Source organism: Hydra viridissima, unplaced genomic scaffold (genome assembly GCF_058129835.1).
Source record: "Hydra viridissima isolate aposymbiotic clone 2 unplaced genomic scaffold, HvirCarnegie_v1 scaffold_4, whole genome shotgun sequence".
Classification (NCBI taxonomy): Eukaryota; Metazoa; Cnidaria; class Hydrozoa; order Anthoathecata; family Hydridae; genus Hydra; species Hydra viridissima.
This window is the reverse complement of record NW_028324303.1, coordinates 10,157,830-10,179,265: the sequence shown is the minus strand read 5'-3', so window position 1 is coordinate 10,179,265 and position 21,436 is coordinate 10,157,830. Positions and strand designations below refer to the sequence as shown.

The 21,436-nt window shown below is 25.9% G+C and overlaps 1 protein-coding gene across 5 annotated transcripts; it reads left to right on the top strand.

Annotated features, from left to right (window-relative positions):
• Nucleotides 1-31: 31 nt before the first annotated feature.
• Nucleotides 32-20,537, top strand: LOC145183235 (uncharacterized). 5 transcript variants are annotated; one of them, XM_090086213.1, is made up of 38 exons: nucleotides 32-194; nucleotides 1,100-1,181; nucleotides 1,482-1,901; nucleotides 2,040-2,216; nucleotides 2,485-2,531; nucleotides 2,828-2,931; nucleotides 4,918-5,033; nucleotides 5,165-5,268; nucleotides 5,388-5,507; nucleotides 5,645-5,786; nucleotides 6,000-6,128; nucleotides 6,371-6,421; nucleotides 6,514-6,588; nucleotides 6,896-6,963; nucleotides 7,301-7,382; nucleotides 7,627-7,781; nucleotides 7,894-8,157; nucleotides 9,946-10,062; nucleotides 10,242-10,314; nucleotides 10,605-10,823; nucleotides 10,946-11,139; nucleotides 11,349-11,464; nucleotides 11,555-11,722; nucleotides 12,367-12,511; nucleotides 13,519-13,564; nucleotides 13,715-14,023; nucleotides 14,232-14,369; nucleotides 14,481-14,512; nucleotides 14,993-15,034; nucleotides 15,119-15,148; nucleotides 15,269-15,310; nucleotides 15,553-15,613; nucleotides 15,726-15,806; nucleotides 16,102-16,185; nucleotides 16,659-16,715; nucleotides 17,025-17,096; nucleotides 17,526-17,549; nucleotides 20,232-20,537. In XM_090086213.1, exons 3-38 carry the CDS (start codon nucleotides 1,491-1,493, stop codon nucleotides 20,271-20,273), a joined length of 4,137 nt encoding a protein of 1,378 aa, XP_089942339.1. In that variant the 5' UTR covers nucleotides 32-194; nucleotides 1,100-1,181; nucleotides 1,482-1,490; the 3' UTR covers nucleotides 20,274-20,537. The 5 variants fall into 5 exon arrangements, 3 of the variants coding, with proteins under 3 accessions (XP_089942339.1, XP_089942337.1, XP_089942338.1); XM_090086211.1 differs by lacking the exon at nucleotides 20,232-20,537 and adding an exon at nucleotides 17,865-18,232; XM_090086212.1 differs by lacking the exon at nucleotides 20,232-20,537 and adding an exon at nucleotides 17,865-18,232 and having other exon boundaries at nucleotides 100-209.
• The last annotated feature ends 899 nt before the right edge of the window (nucleotides 20,538-21,436 follow it).

Sequence of the window (21,436 nt, the reverse complement as noted above, 5' to 3'; positions counted from 1 at the left end):
AACTCTTGGACATGCTTGGAAAGAAGGCATTGCTAATTTACAGAACAAGCAAAATGGTAGACGGTAAAAAGTAAACAAAATTATTTCCGATTCAAAATTGTCGCGATTACCCAAATTCAATTATCAGAAATACCTCCTTCATAATTTTTGTTATTAGCAGAACTTAATAGAAAACCCATTTTATGGTGAAAGAGGTAAATTAATAGAAGGTATATTAGGCATCTTCTCTCTTACATCTTGCCATTCTTATCTTATTCAGAACTACCTATCTGAGTAAACAACAAACTAAATGTGTGTGTGTGTGTGTGTGTGTGTGTGTGTGTGTGTGTGTATGTGTGTGTGTGTGTGTGTGTGTGTGTGTGTGTGTTTGTGTATGTGTATGTGTTTACATACATGCATACATACATACATACATACATACATACATACATACATACATACATACATACATACATACATACATACATACATACATACATACATACATACATACATACATACATACATAAATTTGACTTCAAAACTTATCATATATTAATGGGTAGTAAAAATACTTTCATTAACAATTATATCATCTTTTATTTAAAAAAAGGTTTATATTTATGTAAATGTAAATGATAAAATATTTATTAGTATAAAAAATTTATCATGGAAAATTCAATGTGACAGTGTTGCTAAACCTAAGAGTTATGGAAGTCATATATAATTTAATTTTATTTAACAACGTGGTCTAAAAATTCATCAATTTACATGTGTCAAAACTATATTTTCTATTTACATGTTAAAAATATAAATGTCTAAATAAATATTGGTAAAAGTATATGATTAAGTATATGTATGTATGTATGTATGTATGTATGTATGTATGTATGTATGTATGTATGTATGTATGTATGTATGTATGTATGTATGTATGTATGTATGTATGTATGTATGTATGTATGTATGTATGTATGTATGTATGTATGTATGTATGTATGTATGTATGTATGTATGTATGTATGTATGTATGTATGTAAATATTTTGCAGAAATATTATAAACTGAAATAAACATTTAGTTACTATTAAATCTTCTAGCTAATAAAAACTTTTTTCTAGCTAAAGCTTTGTTTCATACAGCCTTGTGGCAAGTTATTTAGAAGAAGAAATGACTTAAATAAACTGAAGATACTTGCAGCAGGTAATATATATATATATATATATATATATATATATATATATATATATATATATATATATATATATATATATATATATATATATATATATATATATATATATATATATATATATATATATATATATATATATATATATATACACATGCATATACACCCATATTGCATCTTTTTATGTAAGGATTTTTATTTTTAAAGTATATAAAAACATGAACTAAGATGTTGAGCTTTAGTTATATCATAGCATTATCTGGCATTTGTTTACTCAGAATTTTGTTATTGTATATTTTAATATTTGTTAGCTTTACATTATGAATGATGATCTGACAATTAATCTTTATGGTGTTGAGTCAGAGTATGTTGACAATTGCTGTGATAAAGAAAATATTGTAGACTCACTTTCATCTGATTCTGATAGAGAAAGCTTTCTATCCACTGCTCTTGAACAGCCAACAGAAGAGTCTGTGATTACTTTCAATAAGCAAGAAAAAGGTACTAAAGACCATTTCAATCGCTTAGTAATTGTTTCATGGAAAATACGCCAATATGGTATTTTGGTAAAGGCACTTAAAAACAATGTTGCCATCTTACGCTATAGAAATGATGCTAGTTTTTCAAATATTTTGGAGAATGTTGAAGACCTTTTAAATGGTGATAAAATGATAAGTGTGGCTATGCTTTCCCATGGAAACCCAGGAAGTCTTGTAATATGTCAAGATAAGGTTATACTTTAAAATCGTTTTTAGTTTACATGTTTCTATGGTATACAAGAAAAATGTATATTGTATTATGTTATTGTAGCCTTTTTTGCATATGTTTAAGGACCTAAAAAAGATGGTTTTTGTTTACTTTCATTAAAGGTACTTTCATTAAAAACTTTTCATGAAGATGCAGAAATCAAACAGTTTTTTACTAAACTGGTCGATGTTTCCATTGATAGAACAAATCCAAACTCTCATTTTGATTTTTTGGCTACATCATTGCATTCAACATCAGAAGGTCAGCAAGTCATTCATGAACTTCAGGATTATATTAGGGTATAATCATAAAATCATTTATTTTTTGTTGTTGTTTGGTTGTTACTAAGAAAGGATGTAAGAAAATAAGAACTTGAAAAAAAAAGTTATTTTATTTCACTTTCTTAATGAATTGAAATTTTCTTAATTTTCTCTTAAAGTTCATAAATTTTTATTAAGTTTACAGTGTTTTACAATATTTTAATTGTAAGCATAAAAAAAAAGTTTCAGTAAATATACTTAAAAGTTTTAATAAGGTTAAATTTGTATTAGTATGTTTAACTTTCAGCTTCCAATAACTGCAAATAAGGATATTTTTGGCGAGGATGGCAACAAGTACAGATTTTTTTTAGCATGACAAATTTTTACTTTAAAGTATTTCTTTTTTATATCTATGTATATATCTATGTATATATCTATGTGTGTGTATATATATATATACATATATAAGCATATATATATATAAGCATATATATACATACATTTATATATGTATATGTATGCATATCTATATACATACATACATACATATTTATATATTTATGTATATATATACATATATATGTATATATTTGTAATAAATATAAATATATTAATGTGTGTGTATATTTATTACTTGTATTTTATTTTAGAGCAAATGCTGGGGATATTTATTTTAGTTCTGCAAAGTTACGAAGTTGGTCAGGATCAGGAAATCAAATTAGTAATTATGAGAAAATTCGGATTCTAGGAAGAGGTGAAAAGATTCTTTGAGTTTTTTTTTTTTAATTATAAGTAATTTAAATTTTGAATTAAATTAAGAATTGATAAATGAGAAGAGGATGTTATATTTACTTTAAGATATTTGAAATTTTTTAAAAATACTCTTTATGTATATAGGAGGGAGTAAACATTGGAAAATAGTGTTTTTGAAAATTGAATACCAAATTTTAACTTCAAATATTCATCTTGGGGTTAAATTTGTACTCAACCAAGTAGCAAAAATTATTATTTGCTAAACTTCAATGACTAAAAATTAATTAATATTCATCTTCTGCCATTATTTTTACCAGTTTTACAGAAGGCTATTGAACTATGGTTTATGAAATTTAATAAATATTACTAAATACTAAGATTAGTATTACATTTGAAAAGAAACAAAATAAATATAAGCAGTTAGAATATTTTTTTCAACATTTACTTATTTTAAAATTAAAATTACAATTACTACAAAATGGCAGTTGTATTTTTTGTATTTTTGAAGTGTTTTGGTATTTTTAAATTTTGTGGATTATTTGAACTGTAAATACCAGCTTCTCAAAAATTGTAGATTGAGATTTGATCTGGTCAAAGTAACAATTTGGCCAGCTCTAAAGATGATCCTGATGATTCAGAAATTGCAAACATTTTCCTGAAAGATGAAGTCAACTTTGGATAGGTGCTTGCATCACTGTATAGGATCAGTGGCTTAATTTTTCTATATCAATTTCAAAATTCTCATTTGTCTTACATCAGGTTTAATCTGAGTAATAGAATTATACAGAAAAATCAATACAAACTTGATTTGAAGGTGGTGAGTCAAGAATGGAGTCAACTTCCTCAACTTGGTTCTCTATTTCATTGACACACTTAATTTAGTCTTTGATGAGAACAACTTTAACTTTCAGATTGAGAAGTTTGCTTTTTCCAGACTTTTTTTTTTACAGTTTAATCAAAATTTTTGTAGTTGCAAAGTTGAACAGTAGCATAACTGTAAAGATTGACTCCTGAGATGATTGATTGAAGGAATAAGTTAAGCTGAAAGTGTTTTAAGATCAGGTTGAAGCACTGTAAGAGACAATATTTTTGCTGGTCCACATTTTATTAGTGAAAACTACATCTTTCAGAGTAGAAATATCTTTGCTGAAATCATCAGTGGTTGCTTTTTTTTTTTTTTCATATAGTTCCAGGACATACTTTCTTTAATGATGTGTCTCTTTTTGTTTGCCTCAAACTGTTTCTTAATAACTGGATGTTTTTATTTAAGATTTATATCCAAAATAGAAGTTGAGTACTGTGGTGTTTTTTCTGCACATTCTAACAATGTTAGCAAGTAGCTTTTCCCTGTTCAGGTGCATCTTTATTTGGCTAAATTAGATTTTTAGACATTTTTGCACAAAAAAGGCAACTAATTTTTTTATTTAAATGAAAGGAAGTTAAATGCATCAAGATTATTTAACCCATACATTTATTTAACCCAATTTAGTAGTCTTTAAAGATATTACTGGAAATAAAGTGGCCTAATATATATTATTTGTCATATCATTAAGTTATATGTTATAACAAAAAATATGCTGTATTATTTTATTTCAATGATGATGCATAATTAAATTCAAATTTTATTGAAAAAAATGTGGAACAAAAAGTAAATTCAATCAATTTGTTCCAAAAGTTTAAGAAATGTCCGGCATTTGTTTAAGTTTTATTAATTAAGAATGTTAAATGAAATTCACTGGTGCTTATAAGGGAGTCAATTATGTCTAGTTGTTTAAATTTTAAAATAAATGTAAAATAAAACAGAATAGAAGACTAAAATATCTGTTTTCAATTTCCATAATGCTTCTAGTATTATTATGGATAACAGGATTTGTACTTAGATGAGGTTATCTGTTAATCGATTTAATTTTTTTCAGTTTTTTTTTTTATTATTATATGGAATTAAGGAAGTTGTATAAGTGCTTTAAAAAACTACAGCATTCTCTAGGTGCATATGGAACTGCTGTTTTATATCGTAAAAAAGATGACGATTCTTTGGTGGTATTGAAAGAGATTTCTCTTCTTGAATTGAATGCAATTGAACGCAATGCAGCTATGAATGAGGTAACAATATCTCTCTCAGGTTTTAAAGCAATTCTGAAGTTTAAAACAACCAAAAGCTAATTTATGCTAATTTTTCAAAAGTATAATATTTGAAACTTGTTCATATTTATATTTTTCTTACTTTCTTTCAGGTGAAGGTCTTGGGTATGCTAAGTCATCCCAATATCATTAGCTATTATGACAGTTTTGATGAAGATGGTACATTATGGATTGAAATGGAATATGCAGACGGAGGGTATTTTTTCTAAATGAAACTGCTTTAACTAGGAATTTTTTTTTTTAGTTAAACTGGTGTTGTCTTCATTAATGTTAATGTTCCTATTTTTAACTTTAACACTCAAACAACTTCTCTAGAACACTAGCTGATTACCTTAGCAAGCAGGAACTTGATTTAGATGAACGAGATATTCTTATAATTTTTTCACAGATGGTTTCTGCTATAAAATATTGTCATGATCATTGTATATTGCACAGGTAAAAGAAATTTGTCTTGTATTTAATTTTTATGAATATATAATGCTGTTGATGTAAAGATAGTTTTGCTCTTTAATTTCTAAATTAAATAGTGTAAATTATACAATTTATGTTTTTAATATAAATCTTTATTATAGAGACTTGAAGACACAGAATATTTTTTTAACTAAAGAAGGTAAAGTAAAACTTGGTGATTTTGGAATTGCAAAGATAATGAACACCCACAGTATGGGTAATTTTACAGTGGTTGGTACTCCATATTACATATCACCAGAAATGGTAATTGATTTGTTTAATTTTTTGAAAATACTGTAATTTTTTTTTGTTCTAAAGTAAAATTCAGATACTGTATTTAAACCTTATTTTTATTTTGTGTTTTTTATGACCTTTCAGTTATTTATAACAGTTAATTTGTTACTTGCATATATAGTTGGTGTTCAGATTTTAAACTAAAAAAAAATATTTCTTAAAAAACTGTTTTCTTTTTTTTAGTGTGAGGGTCTTGCATATGATAAAAAGAGTGATATATGGGCTTTAGGCTGTATTTTGTATGAAATGGCCAATTTAACAAAAACATTTGATGGTACAAATCTTCCTGCCCTAATTACAAAAATTGTAACAGTAAGTAGTTAAAATGAAATTTACAGACTCTGAACACTCTAAACAGTAAATATTACTAATTATTGTAGTATTTAGCTTTTTAAATTTAGTTTTTTAAAACTTTTTACCCCACTGATGTAAAAAAAAAATTAATTGGTTTTAACATTACTACAAGATTAAATCAATTATGATAGTAATTAAGGAAATTAATTTTTTTTTTTTTAGTTGTATTATTACTGCATATTTAAATATATATTATCTAGGGAACATTTGCTCCCATTAAAGAAACTTACTCTCCAGAATTTCGAATGCTTGTGAGTTTATATTGTATAATATTGTTTGCATCAGATTTAAACTTCTTTTTTCTTTTATCTTTTATTATATTGTTGTTTTAATTCACATTTAGGTGCATGATCTTTTAAAAAAGACTCCCAATTCAAGACCAACTGCAGAGGATATTTTATTTAATAGACTTCCTGAAGTAAGAAGCATTGTCCTATTTTTATTTTTGTTTATTTATTACAGATGTATTAGTCAAAACTTAAAAATAATGACCTTGGCCTATATACACAATTAACATATACATTCAAAAATTTTATTTATTATTTTACACATTAAAAACTTGAATACATTATGAAAATTTTAAAATTCCATGATAAAACAGACTTTTTCAATTATACTCTGACACTCTAATTATATTATAAGTGGTCCACTTATATACCAAGTTGGCATATATATAGATATATTCAATATTTGATTTTTTTTTAATGCTGATACTGTAATTTTAGTTGCTCAAAAAATATGCTGAACTCTCTGATCCAGCTGAAGAATTATCTTTTAACTCAATAAAGACAAGGTTGTTTTTATTGTTGTTATTACAATGTTTATTACTACTACATGTCAACTTAAATATTTTAGTAGTTTTATTCATGAATTCTTCTGTTACTTTTAATGGTTCTTTCAGAATACTTGATTATACTATTCTTTATAATATTCAACATTTGCTTGAGAATATTTATTTTATTTTTCATCAAATATCTGAAAAAACTTTGTTAAGGAAGTCGACTTAAAAGTTTTAAAACTAGAAAAAAATAAAAAATACTTTTGTTACTCATTGTACCAAAATGAAGCCTGATATGACAGAATAAAACTTTCATTTATTCTCATTTTTGAATAAACGTTTTTTTTTGCAGATCACTTCTTTACTACTGTGATATTTCAACAATGCAATTATTCTTAGTGAAGGGCCTCCCGAGTAAAATCCAAATTACTGAGGTAATTAAATCAATTGTTTTGAATTTTACTTTAAGACGAAGTACTATAAAATAATATGAAATCAGCAGAGTAGCCCTATGAACCTGTGTGTTTCTCTTTTTGATTATCTACTTCTATTATTCTTTTGATTTATAAACTTAGTTTGGATATAATATGGTTCAAACTAATAGTCTGTAATTGTGAATTTAAGTTGCTAAAACTTATTTTTAAAAAATATGATATTACTAAAACTTTTTTTTTTGAGGTTTCTGTTGGTATTGGTCACCTTGCAGTCATAAGTACAGAACGTGGTATTTTTACTTGGGGAGACAACTCATTTGGTCAATTAGGTGTTGGAGATAATGAACCTCGCAGTCAGCCAGCAGAAATTGAGTTTTTACGTGGAAAATCTATAATTAGGTTAGAATAAAACTTTCATATATTGATTGTCTAGTTTAGTCTAAATATTATCAGCATTTTTTTTTTAGTGTTGTTTGTTGCATTTAACTTATGTTGCATTTAATTTATTTAGTGTTGCTTGTGGTAATTATTTTACTGTGTTTTTAACTGACAATGGACTTGTTCTTACTTGTGGTCATGGTGGATTTGGTTGCCTTGGACACGGTGATTGGTTAAATATAAATAGTCCAAAACTTGTTGATGAGCTGATGACATTAGATATTGCATCTTTAGTAGCTGGTGCTAATCATGTAGCTGTAACAACAACAGATGGAAAAGTTTATACCTGGGGATGTGGTTTAGATGGAAGAACTGGTCATGGAACTGAAGAAAACATGTGAGATCTGTTTATAAGAACTCTGTTTACACTCTGTTGAAATCACATCTGTTTACACCCCATAGAAAAACAATAAATAATGTTTTTAAAAATAAAATTTTTATAAAAACCTTTTGAATTGAACAAGAGTATGTTTATTATCAAGAATGTTGACATATATCAATGATATTTGCCCTCCAACAAATTCCCCCTCTTCCTCCAATGAGTTGATTATTGTATACAACTTAATGAAATTTTATTGGAATTAAATTTAAATTAAATTGATTAGTGTGAAAAAAATATATATACAATTACTTATCAGTAAATTGTTATTTTTGAATAGTATAATGATTAAATAAATGCAAAATATACAACAGTAGTGGCTAAAAGTTTACAAATAGTGTGAGGCGCCTTCTTATGATTACTTATGATTAGTTTGTAAAATTGGGTGTGTGAGGATGCTTTAGATTTCTGTCTAATGTTTGCACTGACTTAATTCTAAAATATGGGTATTTTTGTTTCAGTACAAAATTTTATTTGTTATTATTATTGCTTGTTAGTGCACCAAGAATTGATAATTGGTTTGAGTGGTTAAATAGTTACAAAAAGCATCTTGTTTACATTTTCAATTTAATTTAGCTTCCTCACAATAGTATAAAAATTCATAAATGCTTGATAATATTTTTCCAAGTCATCTGATTTGCAGAAATTATTGCAGGTGTCAAAATTAATAGTTTTGGTTTGAAAATTATCAAAAAATAATAATAATAAAAATAAAGAATAGTAGGCAACCGAAAGATTATTGTTTCTTAAAAAAAAAATGTTTCTTAAAACAAAACTTTATGTATTGTTTGATAGCCTTTTGAATTAATAATACTTGATAGTGATGTGGTTAATAAGACTTGATAGGTGATGTTATTAACAACACTTAATAATGATGTGATTAACAACATTTGATAGATGATGGGGCATTAAGTCAACAAGATTGAAAAACACATTTATGTCAATCTTTTCCCAAGCATCTATAACTATGTTAAACAAAATAGGTTTGTTTATTAGTTTTTTGAGAATTCAAATTCAAAAAACTTATGTAACTGGGTATTTCAGATCATATTCCTGCTGTTGTATACACCCTCTTATCATTTTTTCTTTTCCATGAAGCAGCATAATTTCTTTAATTATGTTTCTGAGGGAATCTTAACAGAAACATCTTCACACTATCACAATTACTCTTCCATGCCTCACTAGCATTTTATTTTTTGAATTAAATTTTTAAAATGATGGATATTTAACATAATGCAATCAGACCTTAACATCATGAATTTTGATTTATTATTCCACAACAGCTTTTTTTTCTATCAACAATCCAAATGATATGAAACTTTTCCATTTTAATGTTTTTCAGTTTTTTGCAGAAATCAGTGACTTTTGTTGCATGTCATTTGCATGCTTTTTTTTTTCCTGCAGATCATTTGCAGGTAATCAAATTTTATACATAGCTTTTAGTGGTTGTTGTTAAAAGCTATTTCTGCATACAGCTTTTTTAACGACCAGAATAAGATTTTTATTATCTCTCTCAGTTGTATTTTTGGCTTACCAAACTTTATTTTCAATTATGAAAGATTGAATCTACTGATTTCTTTTAAAAGATCAATAGGAATTATATTTATGTTGTTTTATAGTTTAATATAACATAAGAGAACTTATATTTTAAAAAAATGATCTTTTTAATTAAAAGAAAAGTTAATTTGTAAAATTATAAAAGATTTATTTTAAAAATTGTTGTCATTGTTTTGTTTTTTTCTTTAGCTGTGTTCCTAAACTGGTTTCATTTGGCAATGAGAAAGTTTTCATTCAAAATGTCCAGTGCTCTAATAATGGAACTGTCTTCATAAGTGATGCAGGAAATTTGTTTGCATGTGGAAGGTTCTTTTAATTATAAATTATAAGTTTTTAATCTGATTTTTTAAATTGATTTTCTTTGTTTTCATTAGCAAAAAATTTATACTTAAGAATTTTTTTAAAATAATTTTCTTAACTATTTATAAAACAACTTCATTCACATCATACACCTGTTGTTCATTTCAAAATTTTATTCTTTTTAGTAATCAAGGAAATAAGTTGGGATTGAATCCAAGACAGGGTTTTCTCTATCAGTTTCGTTCTAAGTCAAGTAAGGTAAAAATAATGCTTGCAATTCTCAAAAGTCATTGACAAGATAATCTAATTTTATGAATATTACTCAAATATTAAGCCAAATTTAAACTTCAAACAATCCTCAAGAACATTCTGATCTTATTCTTAATCAATCTATATACAGCATTAGGTTAAATGTAAATAGATCCTATATTGATTTTCAATCCAGATTCTGACTTATCTTTTTTTATTTGTTGAATCATTTTTATACAAACTAAAAAAAATAATAAATGTCAGCCGAAAGTCTAAAAACTATTTTTATATTGTTTTAGAACATTGTGGAAAAAGTTAAAGTTCCAACATTAGTTAAATACTCTTGTAAATACCAAATATCCAGAATGCAATTTGGGACTAGACACTGCACTATGATGAGTGTGGATGGAAAAGTTTACACAAATGGTGAAAATGAGCTTGGACAACTTGGGTGTGGAAATTTAAAACCACGCGAGTTACTGGGAAATGTTAAAGGATTAGAAGAAGTTGTTGTTACAGTAAGTTTTTGCTTCAATGAGATTTACTTCACATTTTTATCCGCATTTTCTGCTGTGATATTTAATCACAGTTTTAAAGTATTTTTATGAAAAATGTTTTCATAATATTTTTTTACTTTTAGACTATTGCTTGTGGCTCCAGTTTCAGTATGGCAGGTATTCATACTCATTTAAAAGAACATCCATTAAATTTAATTTATTTTTGGGGAACAAAGCCACAAAAAAGAAGAAAAAGTAAGATGCTATCTGAATCTCAATCCAAATTTCCCCGAAAAAGAAATTTGTCAATGAATGAAGATTGTGACCAAAACTTTAGGTTCACTTTTTACAGACATTACTTGTTATTTTGGTTTTAAAAATCATCATCATCATCATCATCATTATCATCATCATCGTCATCATCATTATCATCATCATCATCATCATCATCATCATCATCATCATCATCATCATCATCATCATCAATAATATCATGTTTAACAATTACTATTTTATGTTTGAAAGTTATTCTATTCTTATACATAGTACACGAGAAGAAAGTGAAGCTTTGCGTAACTCAGCAAAATCAAACACATCAGAACCAAACTCATTACGACGATCTTCTGCAAATGAATCTGTTCAAAAGTTATCTAATACTTGTGGTTTGTTAAATCATTTTGGTCACTTATAATGATTTTCTTTTCTAACTCTAAAAAAAGTATTTGAAATTTTTTGATTTGTTTTGTATTTAGGCATATCATCAGAAAGACTCAATGAAATGGATGATTCTTGCATGAAGTATTTTGGGGATATTTTAAAAGGATCTCTTTCACAAACTTTGAATTTAACCAACAAACAGGGAGACACATTCCCCACACCATGTGTTGTTTTCAGCATTGAATCAATAAGTGGCATTGATGGTAACATGTTATTATGCAAAAAATATTTTTTCTTAAGAGTGCAGTTGCACCCAAGAAGTATGATCAATAATGAGCTAAAGCTTTCAAACCTTTTAATTGAAGACTTTTACATATTTTTTTTAAAAAAATTTTCTCATTTTTTGACTCAAATAAAAAATTTTCGTGCAAGTTTTTTAAAAATAGGAATTTAGAGCAATTTTATAATTGCAAAAACTTTCTGGTAGATTTTGTTATAAACTCTAGTTGATTTTGTTATAATCAGAATAAAAGTAATATTCATTTTATGAAGTAAAAAAGTTAAAAAATAATGATATTAAAAAAGAGAACATTAAAAAAAAACTTGATATATTTAATTGGCATTCAAATTTTTATTTAATTATATTCAAATGATCATTTAGTTAAGTTCAACTGTTTAAAATTTCTTCAGAACAATAATAAAACAGAAGTGGATTTTATGATTGATACAAAAAGGAATTATTTTGTAAACGCCTTTCAAATCACAAATCTCACACCTTTTTTATTACTGTTTTGAAGAAAAAGGATTTTTCTTTTGATATTTATAATTTAATTGATATTTATTTTTATCTATCTAATCATTAATCAAAGTATTCTTAACATAAGTTCTTTATTTTTTTTAAATCAAGGTTATGAAGATGAAGAGTTTCCTGTTGTTTTGAGAAACATTTATTCATCACAGTACCATATTTTAATCCAATTTGAAACAAATGCTCCTCCTCCTAAAACTGCTGCTGCAATGAAGAAAAATACAGAAAACTCATCTTTATTTAGGTTAGCTACTATAAAGGTTGTTAATTACACAAAAAAAGAAATTCTTTTCATTTGAGATATTTTAACATTATTGCAGTATTTTTGAGGTCCTTCTTGGCACCTCTTGAAAAGAGACTAAATGAAAAAGAGAGTAAAGAACAGTGTCTTAATGAATGATTTATGACTTAAGCATCATTTATAGAAGTAATTTGTTAAGTGAATCAACTTTTAAGCTTCATTTAGTCTTTTCAGACACATGCTTTGTTTTTGATTTGAAAAAAAAAAAAAAAAAATACAGTAAAACAATATAAGATACGATTTCTCATGATAGGTGTTTGAATGATTCTGATAACTTTTATTTTGAGAAACATTGCTAAAACACCAAAGGTATGTTTTAAAGAATGTTTTAAAGAAATGTTACTGATACGCTTTGTTATTTTTACTTTAAGTTAAAGTTAGGAGACCTCAATAAGAAACAGACTTTTTAGTTTGTGAAACATGCTTTACAAATTTGAGTGACTCCATTTGGAATAACATTAACTTGATGAGAATCTAAAGACTTTATCAGAGATTACTTTTCCTATTTAGTTAAAGACAATGAAAGTATGATTGAATGAATTAAAATTAGTTTTATCTAATGATTTGCCAGAGCTTTCATTAAGGCATCATACCAATAGAGCAACATTACCAGATATTAGAATAAAAAAAAAATAATCATTTCTATTTAAAAATCTAAAAGTTTTAAAATTTAGTTAAAAATACTCATTATAAGTAATGTCGGAAGTTTCAAAAATGCAAAAACTATGATGGCTTTAAAAATATTTTTTTCTGAAATTAGCACTACAAAATTACTTAGGGGTAAATTTTTGTTGACCAGTGTTGCTCTGCTTTTTTGTGAATTTATATAGTTTTTGTAATAATCTTTATACAACTGTTTGTGCTAATATTAATATGATTTTTTGTGCTAATGTTTATTTAATTTTCTCTATTAATGCAGTTTTTGCAGTAAATTTTTTTTTTCATTTTAGCATCTCTGACAAAACAAATGAAGAAAGCATTTCAGAAAAGGAAGAAGTAAAAAAACCTTTTTTTTTTAATTTTTTGAAAAAAATTTTTTTCCTTTTTTTTTTTATTTGTAATGAGATAATTCAGTATTTTAATGAGTGATGTGAAAACAAAGCTGCAAACAAATAATTTTAGAGTGTAAGTTGCTCATTTTTCAAGGTGCCAACTTGGTTAAGAAGAGAATTACAAGATGGTATTCCATTATCAAATACAACCCTCACATCTGCCAAAGACCCTTTATTACCTTCTGATATAGAACAAATGGAAGAATCCAAAGAAAAACTTTCAAAGGAAAAAACTCCACTTATTCGCTCCATCTCTATAATGTCAAAAAGAAGAAACAGTATCAGTAACAGTAAAGACCCAAATTTTAACTTAATTCCGAAAATTCAACGCCAAGGAACATTAACCAATATAAAGGAATCCTTTTTATCAGAAACAAAGAAAATTTCTGATATAAATGAAAAGGTATCTTTTGCTTAATTAAAGCAGTAATTGTTTAGTCTGATGAATAAAGATGACTTGTACTGAAAATAAATTTTGAGATTTGAATAATTGTGTATCAAAAGGTTTGTTGATACACAATCAAAGTTATCAATTTTTTGTTTCATCTGAAACAGCTCAAGATTATATAAATTGTTACTATTATGATTTTAAATTGACATTCTTTAATCAGGTAGATGGGCTTACAAAATTGCAAACAATTCCATTTTCTTCCTCACCTGATCATCAACGTAAGCACAATGTAGCAGCTAAAAGTTCTGCTTTTGTAGAATATACTCCTGTTGAAAGTATATGTGAATCGTTTGATGATGTAAATAAATTTCTATTAAATATCAAGTTTGAATAAGTTGTTAAAGTAATTTATTTTATTTTAATTAGATAAAAAGTTATAAACTAACATTAAAAATTTTTATTTTTGCAGATTTCTTCACCACAATTTACCAGAAATGTTGAGTAAGTTTATTTCATTTTTTCGAAAAATAATTGCATATTATAAGTGGTATCAGAAAAATTCATTAAAAAATTTTTAAATCAAATTATTTTGGTCAAAAATGATTTAAAATTGTTCCTAATTTGATAATAAATTCAATTAATTGTGATTATGGTTATTTATTAACTTCTTGTTAATGAATCTGCTATATTCTTTGATCACAAAATTAAGCAACTTAGTTATGTCACAATTAAAATCAAAATGAGGTGAAAATTGCTGAAAAGATAAAATAGTTTATGATGTAAATCATGATTTTAAGTCATCCCAATATTAATTAAAGCAGTATTATATTTTAATGTAGCAATAATAATATTGTTTGTTATATTCATAATATCTGTATATTGTATTAATAGCTTGAATTGTTTATTTATTTAGATGTAAAAAAATTCTATTTAGCTTAAATAAATTTAATTTAACATAAATTATTTTCCGTTAAAAAACAGTTTAAAGTCAAAAATCAAAAATCTGCCAACAACTAAAATAAGGTCAGATTTACTTATTATTTCTACTTTTATTTCTTTTTTTTTATGAAAATTGTTACAATTTGTAAGTTTTCGTATTCTATATAGACCAAAGCAAAAAGAGCAATTTCTCCCTGCGTAAGTTTATAGGAAAATATTTCAAACTTTCATAATATTTAACAGTAATAAGTATTTTGCTCAGTTTGTTTCCCTATTTTTTAATAAAAAAAAATTAAAAATCCAATTTTTTTTTAATAGGAAAAAAACAAAATTAGGCGTGAAAACATCAGTAAAACTCAGGTAAGTGATGTTTTTATACCAGTGAGAAAAAAAATCGACTTGATTTTTTTAAGTTTTAACTAAACTCTTTACAATCAAAATGTTTTTAGTTTGATTTTTAAACGTTTTTAGTTAAAATTGTTAATATAGTTTCTTTGAAATAATTTTTGAAGATGTTTATTAGAAATTAAACTAATGTTGAAATTCTCTTTACATAATTTTTGTTTTTGAACTTTTTATGTTAAAGGTTGTATGTTTTCTAGAGGAAATGATGGAGCTCAACCTACAAGCGATACTGAAGATAGTGAAAGGAGAAGAAAAGAGGTAAATAAATATAGCTTTGAAGTAATTGTTGAAACACCAATTACACTTGCTTATAACTTTAAAAAGTTTTCTTTAAAGTTTGACACAAATTTCAAATATTATTTGATTTTAGGAAGAAAAGCTGCGACATCATCGAATTTCAGAAGAAAAACTTACAGAAGAATTAAATAAAATAAAGCTCGAAAAAGAGCAAGTAATCGCTTTTCTCTTTAGAGCTATAACAAAGATAAATGTATACATATCTTAAAATTAATATAATAGCTTTTAATACAGAAAAGTTTTACTGCAGTTATTACTAGCTGCATTTCAAGGTTACTTATTTCAAGGTTACTTATGTAACTTTTGATTACTTTCTGCATGTTTTGGTTACTTTCTGTAATGAATGATTATTTCCTATTAGTTGTGGCTTTTTTCTATTTTTTGTGGTTATTAGCTGTAACCATAAATATATTTCTTTATGATATAGATTTTAATAATATGTTTTGCAGCGTGAAAAAGAGCTGATAAAATTTCATGAGCAACAATTGAAAGAAAGGGATGAAATTGCAATTAAACAAGAACAAGAAGCCAAGGTAATAAAACATTTATCGTACTAAATCATTTTTGCAAGAACAATTTTGACAAAAGATTTTCAAAACACCTGTTGTTGCATCTTTTTTTACAAAACCGTCACCTGTTGTATCTCTTAACAAGTGGTATTTGAAGGAAATACCTAAAATATCATAAAGCTTTTTGTAATCATTTCGAGTGTCATTTAAAAGTTTAAGAAAGTACTACGTTTTACTTAACTTTCTAAAAAATTTTTCAGTGATTCTCATCTAAGTTTTTAAGTATTGTACATCAAAATATTGTTCATTAAAAATGTTGTTTATTAAAAATGTTGTATGTTTTAGAATATTTAATGTTGTACATTATAGAACATTTAATTTCTTTCTTTTTGCTGCTTGTACTTGAAAATTCCAAACGCAACTTTTTTAAATGTTTTAAATAAATTATTAAACTGTAGTTAAAATTAAACATATAATATTTAAGAAATTTTTTTAAGAAAAGAGAACACGAGTTAAAGGACGAAATCTCGAGTTTAAAGGCTGATCTTAACAATGTAAGTTGATGTTTGAATTTTTATGCAGTAAATACCTTTTTTTTATTTTTATACTAATTGTAATAATTATATTGTAAAAATTATACTTTTACTGTAATGATATAAATACCAGAAATTAACAATAAAAATAACATACTAGTAATAAGTTGGATATTCTAAAATCAAAATTGAATATTTTTAATGTAACAAAATGCACTTGCATTATCAGACGTGTTTTTATTCATCAATGTAAACAGATGTGTTTTTATTCATTAATGTAAACAGATGTGTTTTTATTCATTAATGTAAACAGACGTATTTTTATTCAAGCAAAACAGCAAACTTCAGGATAATTACAACATTCTTTTGTCACTTCAAGAACAGTTGCTTCGCATGCAGCAGGTTTGCTGTTTGATTTGAAATCCTTTGCCAAAATACGGCAACTTATTTTTAAATATATTTTTTGCTATTATATACATAAATACATACATACATACATACATACATACATACATACATACATACATACATACATACATACATACATACATACATACATACATACATACATACATACATACATACATACATACATACATACATACATACATACATACATACATACATACATACGGCAACTTATTTTTAAATTAGTTTTTTGCTATTAAATTTTGATCCTAGATAAACCAATATTCAAATCATTTTGCTAAAGACATGGAAACAATAAATTTTTACTCACAAGGCAAAAACGTTAAAAACCTAAATTAGAGAAATGATTATCAAAGCATTTTTTTAAAATTTATTTCCCATTTAATGAAATATTTTTTTTAGGCTCAAATTAGAAGTGTCATTAATGTAAGTAACGTTGACTTGAGTTATTTATTAAAAATATACGTGTTTATATTGATAATTATACGTGTGTATATCTATAAATATACGTATATATCGATAAATACAAGTATGTATATTTGAAAATATACGTGTGTACGCCTATAAATATACGTGTGTACGCCTATAAATATACGTGGGTATGTCTATAAATATATAGACATATAGGATTTTAGGTTAGTGTTGCAAAACCAAAAAAAGGACACATAGAATCTCATTAGCTATTAAAGTGTGTTTTCGTATTGGACTAGAAAAAGATAATGAGAGTTTATATACTTTTAGCCAGTTCCAAATTTTCCAAGAAGTGATCCTCCTGTTTATACGAAAGATGCAAACTCGAAAAGTTCTGTTTGTGAGCTCATGTAGTGAGTTAGACATCTTGTTACTTTCTCGCTAACCGGCAACCTATATTACATAGTTAATTTGTGTTTTGTTTTTTTTATATTTAGTATAAGATATTAGATATTTAGTCTTTTATTCCTGTATATAGTAATAAGTTTAAAAAAATATGTTTTTATTTCTTATCATAAAAATGTTGCTTAAAATGTATATATTGTATTTAAAATATGAAAAAGTCACCTTTTTTAGTAAATTTTTATAGGTTTCTTATCCCAAACACAATCTTAAGAAAATAATTTTTTTTGAAACAACAATTTGTTCTTTGTCAAGCATGTTAAAAAAGATTCGACGGTAAGTTCTTTGAGGGAAGTATAAAATCTCTAAATATTTGAGATCACTTACAATGCACCAAAGTCAATTAGTAAAGAGATTATTTAAACAAAGAATACTCGAATGTTCGGAAGGAGATAACTTTACTACAACAAAGCCACCTGGTTAAATCTGGATGCTGACAGATCCTGATATAATCCAACGGTACTTAGTGGGATCTTATCTATTTTCTGATTGCCTTGCTGCATTTACTCACCACGTCACTGTCAAAGTACGCAATCTTTTCATTCGTACCATTTAAGTGTCTTCGGTTTTTCCTCTTTGTAGTTTTGCCTTCATAGCTTCCTAGCTTTTTTTTCAATGAAACGAGTAGCTTCTAAGGTTAATATTATCAAACAGTTAGCGCTTACTTTCTAGTTGGTGACATTAATTGTGCCCAAATTACAGTAGTAAAGATTTTCGTAGTTGGTCTTAATCCTGATCTTGACCTATCAATGTTAGGTTTGTTGGACAAAAGTTTGTTGAAAAAATTGGCTGTTGAAATTTCGTTACCAAATGAAATTTAATTTGCTTAAGTCGTATGAAAAATTTTGTTTGTTTTAGATGACCCAGCAATCAATTCTTTAATGACATAACAGTCTGTAAAATAAAGCTTCAAACAGTAGATTTTACTTAAAAAAAAAAAAAAATATTAAGGTGGTTCATCACAAAAAAAAAAGTGAATAAATTATTTTTTTTTTAGAAAAATATTTTTTTTTTTGAAAAAGGTTTTACTTTTTTGTTTTATCTTTTTTGTGATATTTAACCTTTAGTTAGATGCATAAATAGATAAGTCCTTAGCAACTCCTTAGTTACCGTTTGAATAAACTCAAACCTATCTAGTTCATTGGTAAAATTATAGGTCTTGCAATTATAATTATTTTTTTGAATCTGTTATGTGAAATATAGTTAATTTTAAACTGCATTATGGGATATATTAAAATAAAAATGTTGTTTAACAGTGTGCTTGTTAGAGTAAAGTTTCTGTGTCACTTAAATAATTCTCTGTGATTTTCATATTGTTTTAAAGTTTGTTTCTAAAGCTTTTAAATGGGAAAGAGTAAGAATCTGTCACGAGGAAAGAAACGTCGCAAATTGTTTTATAAAAAAAAAAAGAAAAAAACTCACTTTCTGAAAAGGATAACACTTCTCAATTCAATAGCCTTAGAGGAGCTAAAATTAAATCCAGATTGCGATCAAGTTTTTGCTATGATAATGAGAACTACAATATTATTATAAACTTTAAACTCTTAAAGTTATTTTTAAAGAACTGTTTCTATTGTCCAGAGTGTAGTTCAAATGATTTTAGTTTAGTTGACCAGCTTTCATCTAGAATGGGATATGTGCATAAGTTAAGCTTGACTTGTAATGCATGCAAATATAATAAAGAAATGTATACATCCAATGAATGTGTTAACATTAATAGAGTTCAAGGTCGAACAAAATTTGAAACAAATATTAGAGCTGTGGCTGCTTTTCGAGAAATTGGCAGGGAACACGAATCATTAATAAATATTTCACGCTGTATGAATATGTTTTCAATTCAGCGCAAAACTTATAATTCAATTTCAGAATCTTTGCCAAAAAGTCGATTTTGGCAATATTATGGCATTTCGTCATGTTAGAATTATTTTGTTCTATCTTCCATTTTAAACGTTGAAAGAAAGTTTTTGATTTTTTTCTATAAGTAAAGATTACTTAAAGTTTTAGAATTACTTTTTTAAAAAATAACTTATTTTTAAAATAACTTATGTTTAAAGAAACTATTTAGAAAAAAAAAGTTTAAAAATAAAATGTATTTTAAAAGTGATCATTACTTAGTAAAATTAACAATTCATTTTCTCCCAACGTTTAAAATGGGAGATAGAACAGAATAATTCTAACCTGACGATTTCACTGAGTTTGATGATAATAAATACCGCCATAAATTTTGCATAACAGGTAGTGCGAGTACAAAAAATCGGAACCAAGTGTTGCATATAAACCAAATATAAATCTACCAATGTGGATCCACCTAATACTTCGCCCTGTTCTGTGGAATTGTCATCTGATGAGTGTTTACATGGTCAAACTCAAAATTCAAATGAAGCGCTGAATCATATAATTTGGAAATGTCCAAAAAATATTTATGTCAGTAGAACTATATTAGAAGTTGGTGTTTCTTCAGCAATATTGGAGTTTAATGAAGAATCTTTTGGAGTAGACTCGGTCTTTAACCAATATGGAATTTTATGTAGTCAACCTTTTTTTTAAACCTTCATGTCGCAGAGATAGTTCAAAAATTAAAACTTTGGACAAAAAATCCACTGATTGTGCAAAACAACAACGCAGAAAAACCATAAGAGCTATTAAAAAAGGACTTATTGATATTGAAGACCAAGCAGATGTTACACAAAGCTATTCTGCTTTTTAAAGATAATTTTTAAAACGGTTTTTATGACACTTTGAATTTTTGTTCTTTTTTATTCACTTCAAACATAACTCAGCCAAAAAGTGATCATTTTACTTGAAAATTTCAGGAAATGTTCCTAATAATGTTCTCTAAAGAGCGAAGCAGTTTTTTTTATCTTGTTGTGTATTTTTATGACTGTTTTACTAAAAGGCAAAATAAAATCGAAAAAATTTACAACTTTTAAATAAAATGTTCACACAAATGAATAAAAAACGAGTATTATCTTCATTAATTCAATTTTTTTTCGCTCATTCTCTAATACAATATGCATAGAGAAGAATTGATAAACTTTATAAAAAATGAACTAGGTTTTCTCGAGTTATTAGGTTTGAGGTTTACTGTGATTTTTCATCGAAATGTGTTTATTTTTTTCATTATGGAAAAAAAAACTAAACAATATCTTTTATTTTTTTTATAATTTTTTTAATAAGTTGCTGTAAATAATAGTTTGTTTGCAATTAAAAGTAAAAAATTTCATTTTTTCAAAAAAACTTTTTTTTTTTTTTGTGATGAACCCAAATTAAGTTGGAATAAACTTGGTATGTAAATATACCTCTTCCCCCTTAACTTAAAGATAATGCAAACTGTCTGTTTTCTTACAACTAAATCATATTTGAATTTACTTATTAAATTATTGATCCTATCTTTATAAAAAAAAAAAAAAAAAAAAATGAATATGCATTAAAAAAATGTA

Excerpts from the sequence above, each read along its gene's own strand:
- LOC145183235 (XM_090086211.1), top strand. The coding sequence starts at position 1,491 with ATGAATGATGATCTGACAATTAATCTTTATGGTGTTGAGTCAGAGTAT. Across the intron at positions 6,422-6,513 it reads CTCCAGAATTTCGAATGCTT|GTGCATGATCTTTTAAAAAA; the intron begins GTGAGTTTATAT and ends ATTCACATTTAG. Across the intron at positions 7,782-7,893 it reads CGTGGAAAATCTATAATTAG|TGTTGCTTGTGGTAATTATT; the intron begins GTTAGAATAAAA and ends TAATTTATTTAG.